This window comes from Argiope bruennichi, chromosome 7 (assembly GCF_947563725.1).
Source record: "Argiope bruennichi chromosome 7, qqArgBrue1.1, whole genome shotgun sequence".
NCBI lineage: Eukaryota > Metazoa > Arthropoda > Arachnida > Araneae > Araneidae > Argiope > Argiope bruennichi.
Genome location: NC_079157.1, coordinates 89,896,796 through 89,919,811, shown reverse-complemented (window position 1 = coordinate 89,919,811; position 23,016 = coordinate 89,896,796). Strand labels below are relative to the sequence as shown.

The 23,016-nt window shown below is 30.2% G+C and overlaps 1 protein-coding gene across 1 annotated transcript; it reads left to right on the top strand.

Moving 5' to 3' along the window:
• The first annotated feature begins 20,651 nt into the window (after window positions 1-20,651).
• Window positions 20,652-21,506, top strand: LOC129975470 (uncharacterized). The gene has a single exon (XM_056088531.1). The coding sequence runs from the start codon at window positions 20,652-20,654 to the stop codon at window positions 21,504-21,506; it is 855 nt and encodes a 284-aa protein (XP_055944506.1).
• The last annotated feature ends 1,510 nt before the right edge of the window (window positions 21,507-23,016 follow it).

The following is a 23,016-nucleotide window of genomic DNA, read 5'->3' as shown; positions in this document are numbered from 1 at the left end:
TTTTGATGATCCTCTGGCACATCTGGAAATGACTGTACAAGATGAATATTCTATCTGTGCAGACTGGATTTTGAAACACCGAGAATTTTTCAACTTCAACTAAATTCACTTATAAATACATCAGCGAACCATCTACAATAGCAATCACTGAAAATTATTTGATCATCATTTGAAGTCCTGGAAATATCCTGATTCAAAAGTAATAGCTATTCTTCTACCTTGACAAACTGCAACTAGAAAAATTTATACAAACTATCTATAGTAATGAACTCTGAAAAATACCTAATTGTTATAAGAAATCTTTCGCTTGTTCAAAACAAAACTTTTGTATTCAAACTTTCAACCTTCCAGTTTCAAAACAGAGGCAAACGATTTTCAATCTTCAAAACAGTCTTTTGTACGCAACACTCCAAGCTTGCTGATGGAAGAAGGGAGAAACAGAACCTCAAAAGAGAAAAGAAATCCAGTCGTGGACATTTGTACATATTGTATATAGGTTTTTTTTGTATATATTTTTTTGTTATTTGTATATTTTTATATTTACACTGCGGACCATTTTTATTGTTTTGCAAACACTTGTGTTTATCATTCCTGATGGACTTTATTGTACTCGGACTTGACTCTATGACCGCAAGCGGTTACCCTACCTGTGACTTCATGTCTTTCTAGAATGAAAGATATCCACCGAATTTTGAAGAGAACTTTGCTGAAAACTGAGATCGCTGGCCTGCTAACATCGCATCAAACATCTTTATCCGAACATCGTTGCATCCCATTTTGGACTCTTATCAATAGGCGAATTCAATAGCATTTAATTTTAATCTTGTGTCAAACCATCAACCCTCAAAATAAAATAGGCTCAACACCAAAATTGTCTCTCTTATTGTGTTTCTTTTCTTTTCATATTTTATGGTTAAGTAAATTATGATTTCGCCTCAGAATTAATATCATTCTCCATATTACATTTATACTTTGAATAAATAGCATACATTTTTACCTATAATTACATTTTACATACAGAAAGCTGTATTTAAGTATAACTACGTACACACATATACAGTGGCTCAAACAATTGAGAATACACCTTATTTTTACTTGATAAATCCAACTTTCAATATAAATAACACATTACTGGGAAGTGCAAACGCGTTTTTATTTTTACACATAACGAATGGTTTAATTTAGAGTAAAAATAAAGAAAAATCAACGATAAACTTCTAAATTGAAAAGTTTCAGAAGCATTTTAAACAAACATACGCAAAATTTTGCCTCAAAAAATTGAGAATACACCAATGAAATTTTTGCAATATCACGCATAGAAACAAAGTTGCATGTCTTTTGGCTCTTATAATGGCCTCTAAACGTCCTGATACCGATTCGACCCATTTTTGGTGGTATCTGAAGATATTTTACCCCCATTCTTCTGGCAACACTTGTTTTAATTGGGTTTTGTTTCTAATTTTGAGATTTTGAATCACTTTTTCGAGTATGTCCCACGAATATTCAATGGTAGTGATGTCGGAGTACTGTGGTGGTGTGTGTAACCGCTGTTTAAAATGAAAAAGATACCATATTTTTACGTTACATGCATTCTGTATGGGGTCGTTGTCCTGCTGGAAAATGGAACTTCCATCTAAACCCAAATTTTTAACACTTTCCTTTAGACTGCTGCGACCATATGGTTCATCCAACTTGTTGTAGAAACTTTTCAAATCATAGGCAGAAGTGTAAGTGCTGAAACTGTGCGAAATGCCTTTAGACAAGCTGGATATAAAAGTTGCATTGTTTGAGAGAAACGTTCATCAACTTGCAAATTCAGAAAAAGTATTTGAAGTTTGCAAAAATTCATCAATTGAAGACCAATAACCTTTGGATGAAAGCTATATTTAGTAATGAAAGAAAACTCAACATTTTTGGCATTGGCAGTCATCGTTCTGTATGGAGAAAGCCTAATACGGCTTTGGATCCAAAAAAATTTAGATACTAAAGTTAAACATGATGGTGACTCCGTCATGATTTGATGTTGAATGGCTTCATCCGGGGTAGGAAATTTAATTTTTATAGATGGCATTATAAACGATACGGTTTACTTGGATATTCTTCGCAGCAATCTAAAGGAAAGTGCTAAACATTTGAGTTTGGATGGAAATTTCATTTTCCAGTAGGAAAACGATCCCAAACAGAATGCACGTAACGTCAAAATATGGTGTATTTTTCATTTGAAACAGCAGTTACACACACCATCACAGTACTCCGACATCACTACCATTGAATATTCGTGGGACATACTCGAAAAAGTGATTGAAAAACACAAAATTACAAACAGAACCCAATTAAAACAAGTGTTGCCAGAAGAATGGGGGTAAAATATCTTCAGATACCACCAAAAATGGGTCGAATCGGTATCAGGACGTTTAGAGGCCATTATAAGAGCCAAAAGACATGCAAATTAATAGTGACACTTTGTTTCTATGCGTGATATTACAAGAATTTCATTGGTGTATTCTCAATTTTTTGAGGCAAAATTCTGCGTATGTTTATTTAAAATGCTTCAGAAATTTTTCGTCCATTTTTCTTTATTTTTACTCTAAATTAAACCATTCGTTATGTGTAAAAATAAAAACGCGTTTGCACTTCCCGGTAATGTGTTATTTATATTGAAAATCGGATTTATCAAGTAAAAGTAAGGTGTACTCTCAATTTTTTGAGCCACTGCATATATACGCGTATAACGTTTTGCTTATGCTATCTTGTGAACAAGACAACTGGAGTAATTTTGCTTGGAATATATTGTAAGAAATGAAAAAATTTTAGATAGATTTGTAGGTAGGACATTTAGCTGAAACGGAGTGGAAATGGTGAGAAATTGAAATCTTCATTTCGCTATAACTTTCTTTGTATTGAAAATAAATTAAAATTAAATCCTCATGATATGGAACAACTTTTGTAGTTGAAGTTTTTCGATAGCTGGAATATCTTAGAAGTTAGGATCTAAAAAGTGATTTTTCCCAAGTCCAAATTTTCACTGTTTCTAACATTAAAAATTTATGTTGCAGTTCTGAAAAAAAAAATCAAATAAAAACTTCTGCTTTTCTTTTCTTTCCATATTTTAAAATTGTTTAAAAGGCTGTGGAGTAAAGATTAAACATTTGAATAAAACTAATTAAATAAAAATAAGGGTGGAGAAAGATTTAATGCCAACTTTATGTTAAATCGATTAGCTTAAAAATTTATAGAAGTTGCGTTTTTCGTTATATATTTTTTTAAAAAATGAACTTCGTTATTCCGGAATTTCTGTTAATTCGATGATCTATTGGTTTGATACCTGCCGTGTTTATGAGAGTATACTGTATTAAAAAATATTTTAATAATAAAATACAACTATCATGGCTTCAACCCAAGTACGAGTACTTTTCTTAAACAATTAATCGCTAAAAAAGATCGCCAAAGATATCATAATAGTCTATTGGTTATTTCACCAATGACATGCAGCTAAGCCTAAAGTTTGCCAATGGCATGCAGTTAATAAGCAACTGTTAAAGAATTAAAAAAAAAAAAAACATGATAAATTTCATTTTATTTCAATTAACAGCTATAATAGTTATTATTTTATTTCAATAATTAACCATATTATTTTGATTAATTGATAAAATTATTTATTTAAAATAATAATATAATTTCTATTATTTTATTTCAGTAAACAGTTATAATTTATTTCAATTAACAGATACATTTAAATGCGCAACAGATAAGACTTTAATTCTGATATTAATTAGGAAAAGCAGACGATTTTTTCCGCCAATATAAATGAAAAATCAGACGATATATTCGTATTTCCGATCATAAAACGTTATTGTTTGAATTTAATCGAAAGAAGAACATTTGCATGTTATCGGAAAATCAGTTAGCCCGGCTGTCCCAGTATAAGTGAACATGATAAACAGATTATGTGAAGATAAATAATATTTGGGATAGATAGATAAAACGGTACATAAATTTAACATCTACTGTTTGAATATGTATAAAATTTTGAACCAAATTGTCAAAGGATCGGTCGTCTGTTAGTCTTTATTTTTGATTGCATGTGAATGCGATAACTCTAAAACACAGAGACTTAAATAAAATTTGGCACGTGATTTCGTTACTGAAATTGTAGTTTTTTAATTTTCTTTTTAGTGATACGAATTAAATAGTTAAACGAATTTTTCCTTTTTTTTTGTCCTGCCTGTGGAGCATCAATATATCCCCTCCCCAAGATACTTTTTCAACTTTAGTTCTGTTACTAATAATTACGATGAATACATGTGTGTGTGTGTGTTTATAGACGCCTCGAAATTATAAGCGACATATTTAAAAGGGATTTTCTATAAGATATTCATATAAAAAAAAAAAACCGTTTAAACCGGTAAACATACACTATGGCGTTGAATTAAAGAAGAAGGAAGCAACTACTTTAAGAATTTACAAGCAATTTTTTTTTAAAAAGACAAATTAATCGAAAAATGAATTTACAGTTCAGAAGAAGCTGAATAACAGTGATACAAAAACCTGAAAATACCGGGGTAAATAAGAACAAAACAAAATCTTTGTAAACTGTAAACAATATCAAAAAATTATGCTTTCAATTTTGCCGGAATTTAAAGTTTGAAAACTAGTACTGAGTTTAGTTTTTTTATTTACTCTGATAGAACTCGTTTAGTTTTTCTTAGTTTTAGTTATATTAACGTCCCATTTTAAAGCAACACTAGGGCTACTTTGGGACGGACCACGTAATTTTGAACCGCGGTCAGATGATGAAGACAACACCTGAGCTGGCACCCTCCTCTCCAAATTTCTACACCACACCATCGGGAGGACGATGATAGAACTCGTAAAGATTGTTTTGGATGAGAAAGTTATATGAATTTTTAATTTGTTATCTAAAATTCGTTTAATAATGTGTTCCTTATATCTAAAATATGTGAATTTTAGATAAAATTGGATTCATATTTATTTTCATATTTAGAGTGCGTGAGAAGCAGTGCTTTTACTTCTAATTCACAATATTTCAACTGAAAACCACATGCGAGGATTTATCCGCCGTTTTTTATTTCATTTTATTGAATTTATTATTTTGAAGAAAGTAAACAAAAAAAAATGGCTTGGATTAAAAAAAATAAATTGCTACCGCGCTTAAAGGTTGCACTAAAGGAATGTTGAAACTTAACCAGTAGTAAATCATTACTTAATTTACTAATACAAATTCCTCCCCTCGTTGCCCAAATATTGCTAAAAATGAAATTGAAATTCGGTGACATATTTAAAGAAATTAGAAAAGAAAAATGTAACTCTATCGTTTTTAGAATATTTTGACTGTGAATGAATAATCCAGAGAGCTGCTATGGCTTCCAAATATTCTTAATATATTTAGATATTGTAGCAGTTGTATTACTCTATCTTCTCTTTTAGATAATAGATGGCGATGCCTGATGAGGTACGCATCCCATAGTGCATTGCGATTGTAAAGAATGAGATGATATGCTGTTCTGTTTTAAATGTGCGCGCGTGAATGTCTTGTCTTTTCGTGTTTGTTTTGTGTGAAATGTGATCATTAAAGAAATGTTCCTGAAAACATGGAACCTCTTATTTCCATTGCATGGATCATAATGGTCATCATTCCATTACAATATGTATTTTAAAAGAAAAGAGAAAAATTGCTAATTTTAAAATAAAAGCATTTTCTCTATGTTTAAGAATCAAAATTTAGTTAAAATATTTAAAAAATCAATATATTTTCTCTCCGAAAATTCTTGCAAACAGCTAATACGTTTAGCCAACTAAACTTATCTCTCCTAGCCCCACTTTTCAATTAGCTACGGATGATTTATTGGACTTTTATGACCTGTCCGGAAAGGTCCCGATACTCTTACATTCGAACATTCCTTGTGCCACCATAGGTAGTTTTCACAACTTTCTATCCTAAATTCTTGATTGAGTATCAAAATATATCTCATAACACGCAGGAACTGTAATGTATTCTCTTAGAAAATTTCTGCTGGTATCATCAAAGTCGGTCGAATTTCCAAGTTATTTTATACGAACGGAATTTCAGTTTCTTTCTAAAATACCGTTTAATTTCCACCCCGAATCTCTAAATAAGGCAAGGTGATGATATCTTCACTTTGTCGAGATTGCAAATGTTAAATGTTTTATAATATCTGAAATCCAATTTATGCCTTTTTTTTTCTCTCCATCAATTGAAACAAAGATTTAATACAGGCCTACACTTGTAATCACAAAATTCCGTACCAAATTTGATATATTTAAGATATTTTATTAAGATTAACATACAGGAGATATAAATATATTGTGATTGTAAAATGTGTATTTGTTTAAGATAGTCGCATATAACATAGAATCTATCGTATCATCTTTGGTGAATATTTTGGATCGATTTTTTTTTTTAGCGGTTAATCTTCTGGTATGCGATTAATAGTACCTGAAAATCGAATTTGTTCTTTTTTTTTTTTATCAATCAATTGAAACAAAGATTTAATACAGGCCTTCGTTTGTAATCACAAAATTCCGTACCAAATTTGATATATTTAAGACATTTTATTAAGATTAACATACAGGAGATATAAATATATTGTGATTGTAAAAAGTGTATTTGTTTAAGATAGTCGCATATAACAAAGAATCTATCGTATCATCTTTGGTGAATATTTTGGATTGAATTTTTCTTTTTCGATTAATCTTTTTCGCATGCGATTAATAGTGTCTGAAGATTGAATTTGTGTCTTTTTTTTTCTCTCAATCAATTGAAACAAAGATTTGATACAGGCCTACACTTGTAATCAGAAAATCCCGTACCAAATTTGATATATTTAAGCCATTCCAGTAGGATTAACATACAAGAGATATAAATATATTGTGATTGTAAAAAGTGTATTTGTTTAAGATAGTCGCATATAACAAAGAATCTATCGTATCATCTTTGGTGAATATTTTGGATTGAATTTTTCTTTTTCGATTAATCTTTTTCGCATGCGATTAATAGTGTCTGAAGATTGAATTTGTGTCTTTTTTTTTCTCTCAATCAATTGAAACAAAGATTTGATACAGGCCTACACTTGTAATCAGAAAATCCCGTACCAAATTTGATATATTTAAGCCATTCCAGTAGGATTAACATACAAGAGATATAAATATATTGTGATTGTAAAAAGTGTATTTGTTTAAGATAGTCGCATATAACAAAGAATCTATCGTATCATGTTTGGTGAATATTTTGGATTGAATTTTTCTTTTGCGATTAATCTTCTGGCATGCGATTTATAGTGTCTGAAAATTGAATTTGTGTCTTTTTTTCTCTCTCTCAATCAATTGAAACAAAGATTTAATACAGGCCTACACTTGTAATCACAAAATCCCGTACCAAATTTGATATATTTAAGATATTTTATTAAGATTAGCATACAGGAGATATAAATATATTGTGATTGTAAAAAGTGTATTTGTTTAAGATAGTCGTATATAACAAAGAATCTATCGTATCATCTTTGGTGAATATTTTGGATTGATTTTTTGGGCGATTAATCTTCTGTCATGCAATTATTAGTATCTAAAGATCGAATTTGTGTGTTTTTTTTTTTCTTAATCAAGTGAAACAAAGATTTGATACAGGCCTACACTTGTAATCACAAAATCCCGTACCAAATTTGATATATTTAAGCCATTCCAGTAGGATTAACATACAAGAGATATAAATATATTGTGATTGTAAAAAGTGTATTTGTTTAAGATAGTCGCATATAACAAAGAATCTATCGTATCATCTTTGGTGAATATTTTGGATTGAATTTTTCTTTTGCGATTAATCTTTTGGCATGCGATTAATAGTGTCTGAAGATTGAATTTGTGTCTTTTTTTTTTTCTCTCAATCAATTGAAACAAAGATTTGATACAGGCCTACACTTGTAATCACAAAATCCCGTACCAAATTTGATATATTTAAGATATTTTATTAAGATTAGCATACAGGAGATATAAATATATTGTGATTGTAAAAAGTGTATTTGTTTAAGATAGTCGTATATAACAAAGAATCTATCGTATCATCTTTGGTGAATATTTTGGATTGAATTTTTCTTTTGCGATTAATCTTCTGGCATGCGATTTATAGTGTCTGAAAATTGAATTTGTGTCTTTTTTTCTCTCTCTCAATCAATTGAAACAAAGATTTAATACAGGCCTACACTTGTAATCACAAAATCCCGTACCAAATTTGATATATTTAAGATATTTTATTAAGATTAACATACAAGAGATATAAATATATTGTGATTGTAAAAAGTGTATTTGTTTAAGATAGTCGCATATAACAAAGAATCTATCGTATCATCTTTGGTGAATATTTTGGATTGAATTTTTCTTTTGCGATTAATCTTCTGGCATGCGATTTATAGTGTCTGAAAATTGAATTTGTGTCTTTTTTTCTCTCTCTCAATCAATTGAAACAAAGATTTAATACAGGCCTACACTTGTAATCACAAAATCCCGTACCAAATTTGATATATTTAAGATATTTTATTAAGATTAGCATACAGGAGATATAAATATATTGTGATTGTAAAAAGTGTATTTGTTTAAGATAGTCGTATATAACAAAGAATCTATCGTATCATCTTTGGTGAATATTTTGGATTGATTTTTTGGGCGATTAATCTTCTGTCATGCAATTATTAGTATCTAAAGATCGAATTTGTGTGTTTTTTTTTTTTTCTTAATCAAGTGAAACAAAGATTTGATACAGGCCTACACTTGTAATCACAAAATCCCGTACCAAATTTGATATATTTAAGCCATTCCAGTAGGATTAACATACAAGAGATATAAATATATTGTGATTGTAAAAAGTGTATTTGTTTAAGATAGTCGCATATAACAAAGAATCTATCGTATCATCTTTGGTGAATATTTTGGATTGAATTTTTCTTTTGCGATTAATCTTTTGGCATGCGATTAATAGTGTCTGAAGATTGAATTTGTGTCTTTTTTTTTTCTCTCAATCAATTGAAACAAAGATTTGATACAGGCCTACACTTGTAATCACAAAATCCCGTACCAAATTTGATATATTTAAGACATTTTACTAAGATTAGCATACAGGAAATATAAATATATTGTGATTGTAAAAAGTGTATTTGTTTAAGAGAGTCGTATATAACAAAGAATCTATCGTATTATCTTTGGTGAACATTTTGGATTGATTTTTCTTTTGCGATTAATCTTCTGGCATGCGATTTATAGTGTCTGAAAATTGAATTTGTGTCTTTTTTTTCTCTCTCAATCAATTGAAACAAAGATTTAATACAGGCCTACACTTGTAATCACAAAATCCCGTACCAAATTTGATATATTTAAGACATTTTAGTAAGATTAGCATACAGGAGATATAAATATAATAATTGTAAAAAGTCTGTTATCTAAGATAGTCGTATATAGAAAATAATAACCAAATATATTCCTCGATAGTCAGTGAGATTTACGCAGGTAATTAACCAACGGCAGTTGGTCTCGCAGTTCGCTCTCTTTATCCCAGATAACACCTTGCTCAGCATTGGCGTACAATAGTTACGAAATATTAACCTTTGACGTGAATTCAGAATTTTTACTAAGTTATTTGGTTGATTTATCCCTGGCATCCTATTAATGGTATCTGAAAATCGAATTTGTGTTTTTTACGCGTTTTTCCCAACTGATTGTCACAAAAATTTGAGACACAGAACTACACTTGTTATCAGAAAAGCGCATACCAAATTTGATATCTTTAAATCCATGCGTTTTTTGAATGAATCGCGTTTGCATGTTTGAAAATACAGATCGACAGACAGTTGTTGGTTTTCTCTCAAACTTCACTACTACACTACACTATAGATGCTAAATTTGTGTACCAAATTTTATCTCAATAGCTCTCTTCGTTTTGTAGTTATTGTGTTAGCTTACATTTGAATAGACAGATTTCATCTGAGCGTATTTTGATTTTAAATTTGATAGAAAGGAACTAATTTGGTATAAAGACCGTGTACTAAATTTCAAACGTCTAGATCAAAACTTTTTTGGATTATCTTTGTCACAGACCGACTGACATTTTCCAAAAATGGGTTTTTCGAACTCAAGGATTTTTGAAATGTGGAAATTCGACAAAAAATCCGATTTTTTTAAAACGATTACTGCATTTTCTCTATACTTCGTATATGAGAAATTAAAAACGAAATGGCGCATTGGCTTCACTATGAGAATTTTTAGTGTCTATCAATACGGAGAGCAAGCAGTATCTGTAAAGCTGTAAAGTTTGAGAAACATCAATCATTCTAAATCTTTATTTATCTTACCCTATCACCCCTGCATATGTTTTCTCAAACATGCAAAAATAAAATAAATCATTAACACTTTAATTAACCTAAAACGGCGTTGAAATCTGATATTAAATTACCCAGTTCAATAAATTAAAAAAAAAAAGAAATCTGAGCATTGCTTAAAGCGGAAGTATGTCTAAATTTGTTAATCTAAATATGCCATTTATAGTACAACATAAATAGTCTAAAATAGAACATCTTAAAAGGCGGAGTTATTTGTTTTTGTCGCTTGGAATAGTTTATCTGATAAAAATATTCAATTAGAAACTTATGTATTTGAACTTCTATTGATTTTGCAGATTTTACGAACCGAGTTTTCAGACATATATAGTATTAAAAATCAGTCATGTTTGACCCCCCGGCTGATTTGCCAGGAATAATGGCTTATTTAATTTGAATTGAATAACTTAGATATTAAGTTCATGTCCATGAATTCATCAAATCGTCAGATATTGAAGCCGCACTATTTTAATTGTCTTTCATATGTTCTATTCATTATATACAAGGACATCTCCAACAGAAACCACTCCCATAGCATTATTAAAAAGATAAATGTACCTTTTTTCCGTCTTATCCAAAATTGCGGTATAGTCACTTCATTTTTTTTATTTGTCATGTAAATTACATAGTTATTAAAACAAATTATATAGATATAACAACAAAACAAGTTAAGTAACTTCATACGTCAAAGGGTTAATGTGTTAAACATAAATATTATATGAATGACTTTTAATCATCTTTTTATCATGTCATCTTTATCCAAAGTCTTTTAAAAATTTAGAGGCATCTGAAATTATATAGTTCTTTCCGTGAAGAATAACTAAAAAAAAAAAAAAAAAAAACCGTTTCCCGGTTACATAGTTATAATACTGAATGCAGAATCTGAAGAATTTAGGTAGTAATTTATTTCACAAATTCAGCGCGTACTTGAATAAGCTATTTGAGTTTAGCTAAAAAGCTACTATACTATATATATATATATATATATTTTCGTCAGTTATAGTCGGTAATATTTCTTTAGAAGAATAACTGTAGCATGATAGATTAGACTGGAAAAAACAGATATTTTACTGTTAAATAATTTACTATAATACAATTTACTTATTCCAGTGATTTATAATGAATTCACATAATTTAGCTACAGCATAGTAACTCTTCTTAGCATGCGTATTGCATAAGAGTGTCCAGAGAAAAGAGTGTTTTATTAAATTTATTTTAACCATTAATTAGATTTTAGTCAGAAAATTCTCACAGTGAAATAAATTAAGTAATTTTACCGATTCGTTACCGAAGAAATAACAATAAGATGAATCAAATGGCGATTACTTTTAGAATTATTAAAGTGGCTTTACACGAGGACAACTGTTGCGCGCAGTTGCTGTCTCTCTACTGTTGTCACTGTATTACCCTCGTGTGAACAGTTGAGACAACGTTGATGGGACAACTATTTGCCATTGTCTCATCGTGGTCACGTGATTTTCCTGCAGTAACATTGACCTTCATTGCGCGCAATAGTTGGCCGGGTGTGAACCCACTTTCATTCATTGAATTCTGAATAAGAGAAAAAAACTCTATCGCCCTATTCATGTATAATATAAAAGTATATTTCTCTAATAATTACACTTACAGGTAATGGGAATCGACATACTCGATGTAAACATTTTTTTTCAGAACCTATGATAACGTCCTGCCCAAAAGGCAAAAATTGGTGGACAAAAATGTGACGTTTTACTCACTTGCCATCTTGGGGGTGGGGGGCAAACGGTTGCCAACAGAGGACCAATTGCCTCCCTGCTAACTTATCTCTGAACTTCCAATGAATTATTGTTTGATAACAGGTTTTAAAACCCCACGCGCTTTTGCGCATGCGTCAGGATGGGTTTAATTCGTGAAAATAGGGGTGAGAGGGAAGATAAAAGGTGATGATTCGTGAAGTCCAGGGTCAAAGGTGAGTAACGGTAACGGAAATGACCCATAGTTCCGCGGCTTAGCGCTTGGCATGCAGTGGATTTTGTATTTCAGCATAAAAAACGTGGCGTCATTTCAAGAAACGTGGTAAAGTACAAATTATTTATTATTATATATTTGTAAATAGTATAATATTTATTCTAAACAGTGGATAAAAAAGATAACTTTTGTTAAAAGTCCTCGAACTTTTTGATAACTTGAAACGTGATGCTCCACATGGTATCAACGTTAGGTGTAAGCGACCATAAAACGGAATAAATATTTAAGTTAACGATCCACTGTTAATCTCTATTTCATTAAGTGTTGAAACTTTACTTTGGAACTTGAGTTATTTTCATTCTAAAATGTTCTCTTGTTTCAATTCCACCTTTTTTTTGTTTAATTAATGCTACAGAAGCTCTGTAAAAATGCTTAACTCAGCGCTTCTCACGCTCCGAGTGAAGGGATAAAAATGTATCGATCTAAACAATCTCTTTTAAAAGATCCCTATAATTCCCTTACCTAAATCGACACGTGTAAAGAAATCCCTACATTTAGAAATTAATCGCATCCCAAATCAACTTTTAAGGCAGACAATATAGAAAAATGTCTATGCAAAAATAGTGGATGCAAATCAAATTTATTGAAGAAACATGGGTTGTACGAAAATGCTGGCGAAATTACAGGAGCCTAAATAAATGTTAATTCAATAAATCGATTTTTTGCTATACACGTTGGATCGTCTATGGGATCTATTCCTGGTACTTACATCAAGCAAAAGCAGGTTCATTTAAACAATAAATAAAACGTTTCAGTAATGTAAAATAACTACTCGGATAAATCGTGCATTGCCTTATTTAAAATACTGAGTTCATTATCTTTTGTCAGGCATCTTCTCAATATTGGGAACGTAAATTGAATGGGAGGATATAAATTACTAAAATAATGTCTACTTTCCCAATTTCATGCAGATCTTATTAAAATAGCAGTAGTGTTTAAAACAAGGATTAACAATGATTAGAGTTCTACAACTTTAAAAACTAAGAAACCAAAAAATTTAACAGAAAATTATTAAAAGAAAATTCCAAGGGCTAGTAAATGACAGGTACTTTCGACTATCATTAAAATTATTGAAAATTTATGCTAGGTTCATTATATAAAATTATATGCAAATAAAACATTGATTTACTGTTTAGAAATAAAAATTTATTCTTTTATTTTTATATGATAGTATTGCAATGTAATTCGATTAATTAATGTAACTTCTGTGTAAGAACTTAAATCAACAGTATAACTTTTTAATGAGATATGTAATGGAATTTATTTTATATATTTACAATAATAAAAATAAGCCAAAGCCATAAAAATGCATTTCATATTTAAATGTTGCTAAACAAAAGATGAATTAAAACCTGAAAAACAGGTGACTTTTGCAAAAAGTTATTTTAAGCTGAAAACAATACCATCCCTTAGAAATAAAATAAACAAATGTTCCTTTCCTAGATAAAATGAAAAAAGTATATATTTTGTTGCATTTAAAATCATTGATTCTCAATTGATAATTATTAGCAACTGATTTACTACTAGATGATATAATATATGCTTCTGTCTCTGAGCTACAGAGTTTTATGAAATTAAACAGCTTTTATTCCAAAACTAGTTTTATAGAATTGAATATTACAAACTAGCATTTCACGCTAAATTTCCACGGGATAATTATTTTAATACATTAAGATTTTACTCAGAATAACTGAATGACAAATTGTGTAACTTCCCTTGCATTGTTAATTTGAGTAGTTGCTGATTTTGATTAATATGATGTGTTTCAATGGAAGAGCTTAGGTTGATGCTTTTTATCTTCTGATTATAATTATTCCTGTAGTAAAATGAGTAGCATACATGTCTGTTTATTAAATTCAGAAGTGTAGTGTTACTTTTAAACAAGACATAATAGTTAAAAATGTAACTTACAAGTATTGGCCAAAAAATAAATAAAAGAAAAACATACAGGATGTCCAGCCTAATCATAGTTAATGGCTAATTTATAAATCAAGGCAAATGATATAAATTCCAGATTAGGAAATACTTTAAATAACATAAATAATTATATTTTATGTTTCATTATTAACTGTTTTCTAGAAGAAATGAAATTCTTTTACTTAAGGTGGCTTTTAAAAAAGTAATATCACTTAAAACAGTGATATTAAAAGCTTCTAATCTGATGAGTTTTGGTTGCTTATTGGATTTATTTTGGTTTAAAATCTTACCATGCCAAGAATACTTTATTAAACATGATCAAAGGATTATACAGTTTTTTTTTATTAGAATATTTACCAACTAGAATAACGTAAAATATAATTCTTCATATATTCTTCTATTTGGAACTATATGTGTACTCCTAATGGCTAAGAAATTGGCTATCATATTATGATTAGAATGGACATCCTATATACGTATCAAGTTATTGATATGGTTTGTTTCCTATTTTATAATCTTGAATTTCATGGGTTTTTTTTTTCTTAGTTAGTTTTAATATTTTATACTTATTATTAAGACTACATATCTTTTAGAATATTTATATTTATAATTTTAAAGAAATTCTAATTCTTTGCCAAATCTAGTTGTTAGCTTTAGGAGAGAATATGAAAATTATTTTGAAATAGTTATTGTTTTGGTTTGAGACATGGCTATGATTTTCATTGTTGTTTTTCTTCAGGTTTTTCTATTCAGATCTCTTCTATTTGATACACATTGAGAGATGCACTTTTATTTTTCAACAACTATTTGAATGAAAGGTGGGTTCATTGGTGAATTTCCAACTAAGTAATTGCCTAGGAGGTCAACTAACAGACAGCAGGTAGCTTAGCAGGCAGGAAAATCTAAAAAATTAGTTTAGTTAGCAAATGAATAAATTAATTAAAAATACAAATACTAACTCTAAAAATATGAATTCTATGAATTATAAAAATAGCCCTGTGTCAATTATAATTAGTCTGATACCAATCTACTTTATTTAATTCCAACAGTAGCATATGGTTAATCAATACTGAATGCAAACATGGATGTTCCCCTATATTATAGACTATAGATAAAACAGATATTCTGTTAAACATATTCTTTAATTGAGCATTGAAGTAAAGACTTGTAGTAAGATTCAAAAAGCATTAATATCACATACAGTCATGTAAAGCATTCACACGTTTTAACAAAAAATATAGTTGATTATTTATGTTATCTTTGTTGGAATGGCTATAACTTTTTTATAGTATCTTATAAAAAATTGTATTAGATATAATTGCAGGAAAAAAAAAGAAGCCGAATAAATTAAATAGTTAAATAAGTTTTATAACTTTTATTATCAATAAGGTGAAAACAAATGCGGAAAAAGTATACAGACAGAATTTTGAGTCTTTTGGCAATGAATTAAAAGAAATGAAATGCTTTCTTGCTTTCAGGTCAGCAACCCTTTGATTAATGAGTCCTAGTAATGAAAATCTGAAACTGTTTTATAGTCTGAAACATGGGTTGAAAAAGTCCCAAAATTAAAATTGAAATGAAAAAAATTCATTGTAGATCATTATAAAAGTAGAAAATCTTCTAAAAAATGATATTTTAAAAATAAGTAAATCAACAACATTTAATATAATTTCTAAATACTGGATAATTGGCCCTGTAGAAAATAAAGCATGGACAGGACCTACTGTTATTTTCATATTTCATGGCCAGAGGTGGTTGATTAAAAAAAAATCCCTATTACTTCGAAGGCTAATACTTTTAAATTAACACCTGAAACTAAAATATTTTTCGAGAGAATATCTCCTCTTCAAATTGTAAGAAACATATTGAGAAATCCTGACTTTCATGTTTGAGAAGTTAGAAAGAACATGTTTATTATTAAAATGAACAAAGAGAAAAGAATGTAATTGCAAGATGTTATTTAAAAAAAAGTTTGGAAGATCGGTAATATCAGTTGATAAAAGAAAATTTGACGATTTGGGTTCAAATGGAAAGAAAAAAATATGGTGAAGATCTAATGAGCTTAAATCAAGAAATCCTTATACTGCAGTGAAACGTGGTGGTAGCCACTTTGTCTCAGCTTGTATAAGTAGCATTGTAACAGAAAAATTTAGAATTACTTGAAAACAAAGCCAACAAATATAGTTAAAAGAAGTATAAAGATGTTAAAAGAAATATAAGAAAGACATAGTTAAAAGAAATATAAGATAAAGTACTCAAAAATAAGAATTTTGGCCATTTTTGAATTTTATCAATGAGACAATCTGAAGAATATTTCCTAAATTTATATGCTATGTGTTCTCAGCCACTGTCCTATGATAATTAAATTACCAGCCTAAAGTTCCAATATAAATCCTATAAAAAATTATATAGGATTGTATGAAAATAATATTATAAACAAAAATATCCTGAAGGGAAAATTAATTAAAGAAATGAGAAATTATTAATCCCAATATATGCAAGCAATTAGATCGATTTAATAAAATAGATTAAAGGAAGGGAGGGGAAAAAAAAAAAAAAAACGGCCCATTCAAAGAATACTTTTGAAAAGAAAAAAAAAAATTTTTTTGTTAATTAATTTATAAGGGCAGAATACTTTTCTTTTGAGGGGAAGCAGGCTGCAAATCTATATAGCATTAATACTTTAATTTTTAAGTCTGAGAAAATTTTATCAATAACACATGCATTTTCACAGAATGCGGCATATTGTTTTAATATTTATTTTTGATGAATAAAGTGTTATTCATCTAAGTATCTGAATATTTTTGGGACTTATTGTACATGAGAGAAGATGAAAGAAGTGAATGTAAGACGAGGTTTATATGACATTTATTTACATTTTTAGATATAATAACTGCTGGTCTTGTTCTGGTGTGGTTCATCAACATTCATAGATACAACCATGTAACAGATAGTTACAGAGATAAGCAATATATGAATACAAAAGAAAGTACCTTTTCATAAAATAATCAATAAAATACCAAATTTTGTAGCATCTTTTTTTTTTTTTTTTTTTAATTTGTTCTTATGATTTACACAGGATTTTATAAGTTCTAAAGAATCCACTTAAATTTTTTTGAAGTTGAAATTTTTGAATATGTTTAGTAGTAGGATGTTATATATCTAAAATAGGGAAATCTAGAATTTTTTAATATGAGAGAATTACATTAATGTTTTTGTTCTAAAATTACATGCTCCTAAACAAATTCATTAATTCATCTCAATCATGAATATGCAATTAAAAAGTTAATACATGTTTCAAATAAATAAAACCTTAAGCAAAATGCAATGATCATTTTTGCTAATATTTACTATATAATTTATTCTTTATAGCAAGCTTATCTTAAGTTATATATTTACTTTGCTTATGAAAAATACTACTTCATTAAGATGACAAATAGGAAAATTAATTAAAGGATGTCTGCATAATATTGTTTCAATAAGTATTTGGCCAATATAACATACTTTGTCCATACTCTCAATTGATATAGTATAGTACTTAAAAGTAACAATATGTTGTTACTTTTAAATAGTTATGTAATTTAGAAATAATCAATATCAAATGATAAAGGAAAACTATTTCTAAATTATTGAAATTTTATTTTAAAAAATAAAAATGCATCTGAATATATGATGAAGATGCAATATATAATAAACTTATCCATTTTCATTTTTGACATTCTTAGTTTGAAAAACAAACATGAAAAAAAATGTGCACATATTGTTTGATATATTATTCAAAATTGTATACTCGTAGAATTACCTTTTAATTGTCATTCAATAAATAATGCCATTAATAAATAAAATTTAGCCTAAAATTTGATCAATTATATATCCTTTATTACATCTTATATATATTAATATTTTATTTCGTTCACACTTATTTGAATGTTTTCCGTTCGAAATACTATAATTTGAAATTTCTAAAAAAACCAGTCTCAGTTTTGTTGAAAGGATAAAATTGGAAACAATATACAAAATACAAAGGGGGAAAAAAATGTACTTCAAAACTAGGCTTAGAAGTAATGAGACTTAACCCAAAATATAACAAATATAATATTTAAAAGTTGAAATTCTAAACTTCAATAGTGGTACTTATTTTCTCCGATTTAGATTTTCTAATCTTCCTTTAATATTGTTATATGTAGGAAAAGTTAAATTAATTAACTGCACGTGCAAGTTCAATAACGATCTGACGAGAATGTTCTATTTTCCCTCCTTGCACATATAATATTCCGAATTCATTTAGCAGGTTTCATTCATTAAAGAGTCCATAGCAATTATAAACATAGCAAAAAATTTCTTGAAAGCCGGTTAATTTTAAATTATTTTCTTTTTAATCGAACGAGTAAAAGAACTTTTGAAATAGATAAAAAAAACGAAGGCATGTTTATGATGATGTTTTTACATTAGAAGTAAAACCGACTTATATTTTTGCAGCATGATTACCATTATTGACAGAGACATTTATTTGTTGATATAAGGATGGTTTTCTGAATTAGGGCGGATCATCTTTAAAATCTTCGCCTATTGGTTCATTCCTCGTACATTCCTGACAAGAGGAGAATAATTAAAGCTCATTGGCCCTGCTCAATTTAAATGCTATTTCAAGATTTGGCACTATAGCACTTTTTCTCAGAATTGGAGATAAAAATTCATCCTCGATTTCTGATATTGCAGAAATGATATTTATAACAGAAATCTTATCAGTAAGACATTAATGCAACTAAAATTTTTTTTCCCGAAATAAAATTTTACTTATTATTTAAAAAAATAATTAAAATTTGTTTCGAAAAATATTATTTTTTTAACTAAGGAATTTTATTCTGGTTAAAGACTGGTTCTGAAGCCTTCCTATTTAGGACCAATCATTTGCAAATATTTTTATTTTTGAATTAGATAAGTCATAATTTACAAATAATTGAGTCATTATATCAAAAATCAGAGTATAGTACTGGATTCAAAAAATGTGATATTTTTATTTTATTTGTATTTAATAGTCATTTCATATTTGCGTTTGATATCTGTTTTTTACTTTCTCGTATTCGAAGTCGAGATTTTGACGAAGACCCATGCTTTAGATCTCCTTGAGTTAAAAAAAAACCTTTTTTTGAAAGATATCTGCCTGTCTGTCTGTGATAAAGAAAACAAAAACTTTTCGAGCTACACAGATAAAATTTGGTATATGATCTTCACACAAAATTTGTAGATTTCTATCAAATTTTGATCAAAATTTATTCAGAGGAAGTCTGTCTGTCCGGATGTTCGAATATAAGTTTGCATGATAACTATTAAAATTCGGTACACTGATTTAATAGTTTTATTGTAGCCACTTGTCAAATTGTGAGCCAAATCCAACAAGCGACAGAAAGTCTGTCGATCTGTACTTTCAGAAGCGTGCAAAAGTGGTAACTCAAAATCACAATGACTTAAATGTATGAAATTTGGCATGTGATTTTGTAATCACAGTTGTGCGTCAAATTTTGATTTTAATCGGTCGGGGAGAACAAATTCATCTTTGTTAGAGAAGACGCAAGAAAAATTTGGTGAAAAACTCCGGCTGATATCAAAATTTATCGCGTATCACATTTTGTCAATTTTACTCTGCAGAGGCACGATATGTAGTGTGTAAAAAGTACCCAACTAAAGAGTCCCTACTGTTGTCTACAGTAGGGATGACGAATATTTTCAGAGCGGTTATTACGTAACCAATATCAAAAGGTCACAAATACAAGTGATCAATACTTTTCAAAGAAGGGTGTGCCTCAAATCCTTGATACGATCTTACTGATGATATTTCGATTACAGGTTTTGGATCACGATAGAAAGTAACAATCGATATGATATCACTGAAATTTGCCGGAGTGGTGACTTCACTGGAAAGTAACAATCGATACGATCTGTCCAATGGAAGCTCTCAAATGAAATCTGTGATTGGATTGAAAAGTGAACAGACTGGTTATTGGAATTATCGTATCGTATCATTGAATTGCATATTATTGTAACAACTCAACTTTAGCTCTGACAAGCAACAACTCAACTCATGTTTACCCAAGAATCTTTTACTTTGTAGAATTCAGTAATAAAAACGGTTGCGTTGCTAGCTCCCAATATGCATTTTGTTTCTTTTATTTGTACTTAATTAATTGCTTTTTGTTTTTACCAGAATTTATCGATAACCTTAACAGGTTATGGGCTCAGCGTGTTTTAAATCTGCGTGAATTTAATATCTGCTAAAATTTTTGAAAAGCGAAGTGAACTGCGTGCTAGGCCTAACAGCGAGACGCTATGGATTTGAAAGTACAAATCGACAAACTAGAAGGTGCGGAAAATTGGAGCAAGTGGAAGTGGCAAATGAAAATGCACTTTGAACAATATGACCTCACATCAATTATTGATGGAACTAAAATTTGTCCGGTCGCTGTAAACGGCGATGTTAGGGCCGATGAGCACGTAAAGAAGGTGGCTGAATGGCGGCGTGATAACGCTAAGGCAGCCGCGCTTATTGCAAGTACGTTGAGCGCTTCTATAGCCGATTTAGTGATGACATACTCGAATGCAAAGGACATTTGGAACAAATTAATTAGTGTTTTTGAACAAAGCAGTATTCAGAGACTTAATTTATTGATGACACAATTTTTTCAAGTTGGTAGAGATCCTAATGACAATGTTGCTACACACGCAGCTAAAGTTGAAAGAATCTACACGAATATGAATGGTGAATTAAATCGTATTGGATCAAGTAATATTCCAGAAGAATTATTGCATGGCAAAATATTGCTTACTGTGGGTCCAGAATTCCAAGAATTCAGCAATGTTTGGGAGTCTCTAGACTCTGATAAACGAACAACGAAGAATCTTGTTGAAAAATTGTGTACAATTGAACAACGTGTTAAATCTAATGCTGCTGTGGATTATGGCGCATTTGCAGCTCGTGTGCCTGGTTTTAAGCAAAAACCTGTGAAAAATGGGGAAATACTTCCTGAAAGTACTCCTGTAGGTAATAAATCTAGTAATTTCAAGCAAAAGAACTGTTTTAAGTGTGGTTCGAATACACATCTTTGTAAGGACTGCCCTAAGAGAAGGTCAAATGTCTCAAAGCATAATAAAGGTGCATTTGCTGCTAGTGCAGACACATCCTGATGTTTGGGTCTGTGATTCTGGTGCTTCACATCACATGACTGCTAACAAACAGTACTTTACTTCGTACAAACATTTTCCTTTGCCCATTGAGGTATCACTTGCTGATAATAACAAGATCTATGCATATGGATCTGGCAGAATAAACATTGAAGTTTGTATTCAAGGTAAATGGTATGATGCTCACATGGAAAATGTTTGGTATGTCCCTGATGTGAAACGGCATCTCTTCTCTGTACAACAGGCTACCAAGCATGGAGTTGAAGTAAAAATGACCAAAAGGTATGCTGAATTTTTTCGTAATGAAGAACTTGTTGCAGTTGGATCCTGGAGAGATGGCACATACATTATGTCTATGAGGGTTGTTATCCCAGCAAGTCCAGATGTGATAAGTATTGCTACAGAGACTGAATCTTTGCAGCTATGGCATGAACGCCTTGGTCACCAAAATAAGCGGCATGTTCGAAAGCTGCTAACTGATATGGGCATATCTGTAAGTCATGCAGCGACAAGTGAATTTTGTGATGGATGTGCTCTTGGAAAAGCTCATCGAAAACCCTTCAAGTCACCTCCCTATAGAGCGATGTCAATTGGGGAAATCATTAATGCTGATGTTAATGGCCCTATGTCTGTGGACTCTTTTAGTGGTGCAAGATATTATGTTTGCTTTAAAGATGACTATAGCAAATATCGTAGAATCTTCTTTTTGAAAAAGAAAAGTGATGTTAGTTGTTGTCTACGTACGTTTCTCAATGAAGCGACTAATCTTGGCCATGTTGTGAAAAGTTTCCGTTGTGATGGAGGAGCAGAATTTGACTGTGGTGAAGTTCAAAAGATACTTGCTGAAAAAGGTATAGCACTAACTCTTAGTGTACCATACATGCCAGAGCAAAAGGGTGCAGCAGAGAGGGAAAACCGAACAATTGTTGAACTGGCTCGTTCTATGCTTGCAGCAAGTGCATTGCCTCTGTCACTTTGGGCTAACGCATGTGACACCGCAGTGTATCTACTAAATCACACTGGTTTATCCCCAGATGAAAGCAAAAGTCCTCATGAGCTTTGGACTGGTGAGCCAAAAACTAAACTTGACCACCTGAAAGTATTTGGAACCGAATGCTATGCACATATACCAAAGATCTTCAGAAGTAAGTTTGAAGACAAAAGTGTTCATGGTCCTTTTGTGGGGTATGTAAACAAGAAAGATGGTTATAAGATCTATCTGCCTTCTCGGAAGAAAATCAAAAAATCTCGAGATGTTGACTTCAAACCAGAACGTTTGTGCACCACTCCTGTGACAGTGGAGGTGGAGGGAGACTTAAATGAAAGGTATGAAGAAACTCGGAGTGAAGAACATAATCTATCCGAAGAACAAGAGCCTGTTAGAAAATCTGGAAGAATCCGAAGCTCTCCTGCATGGATGAAATCCGGAGAATATCTGATGGCAAACATAGCTGCAGTAGAAGAATTTGAAAACAGTGAAAATCCATCCACATATTCTGAAGCTCTTTCGTCA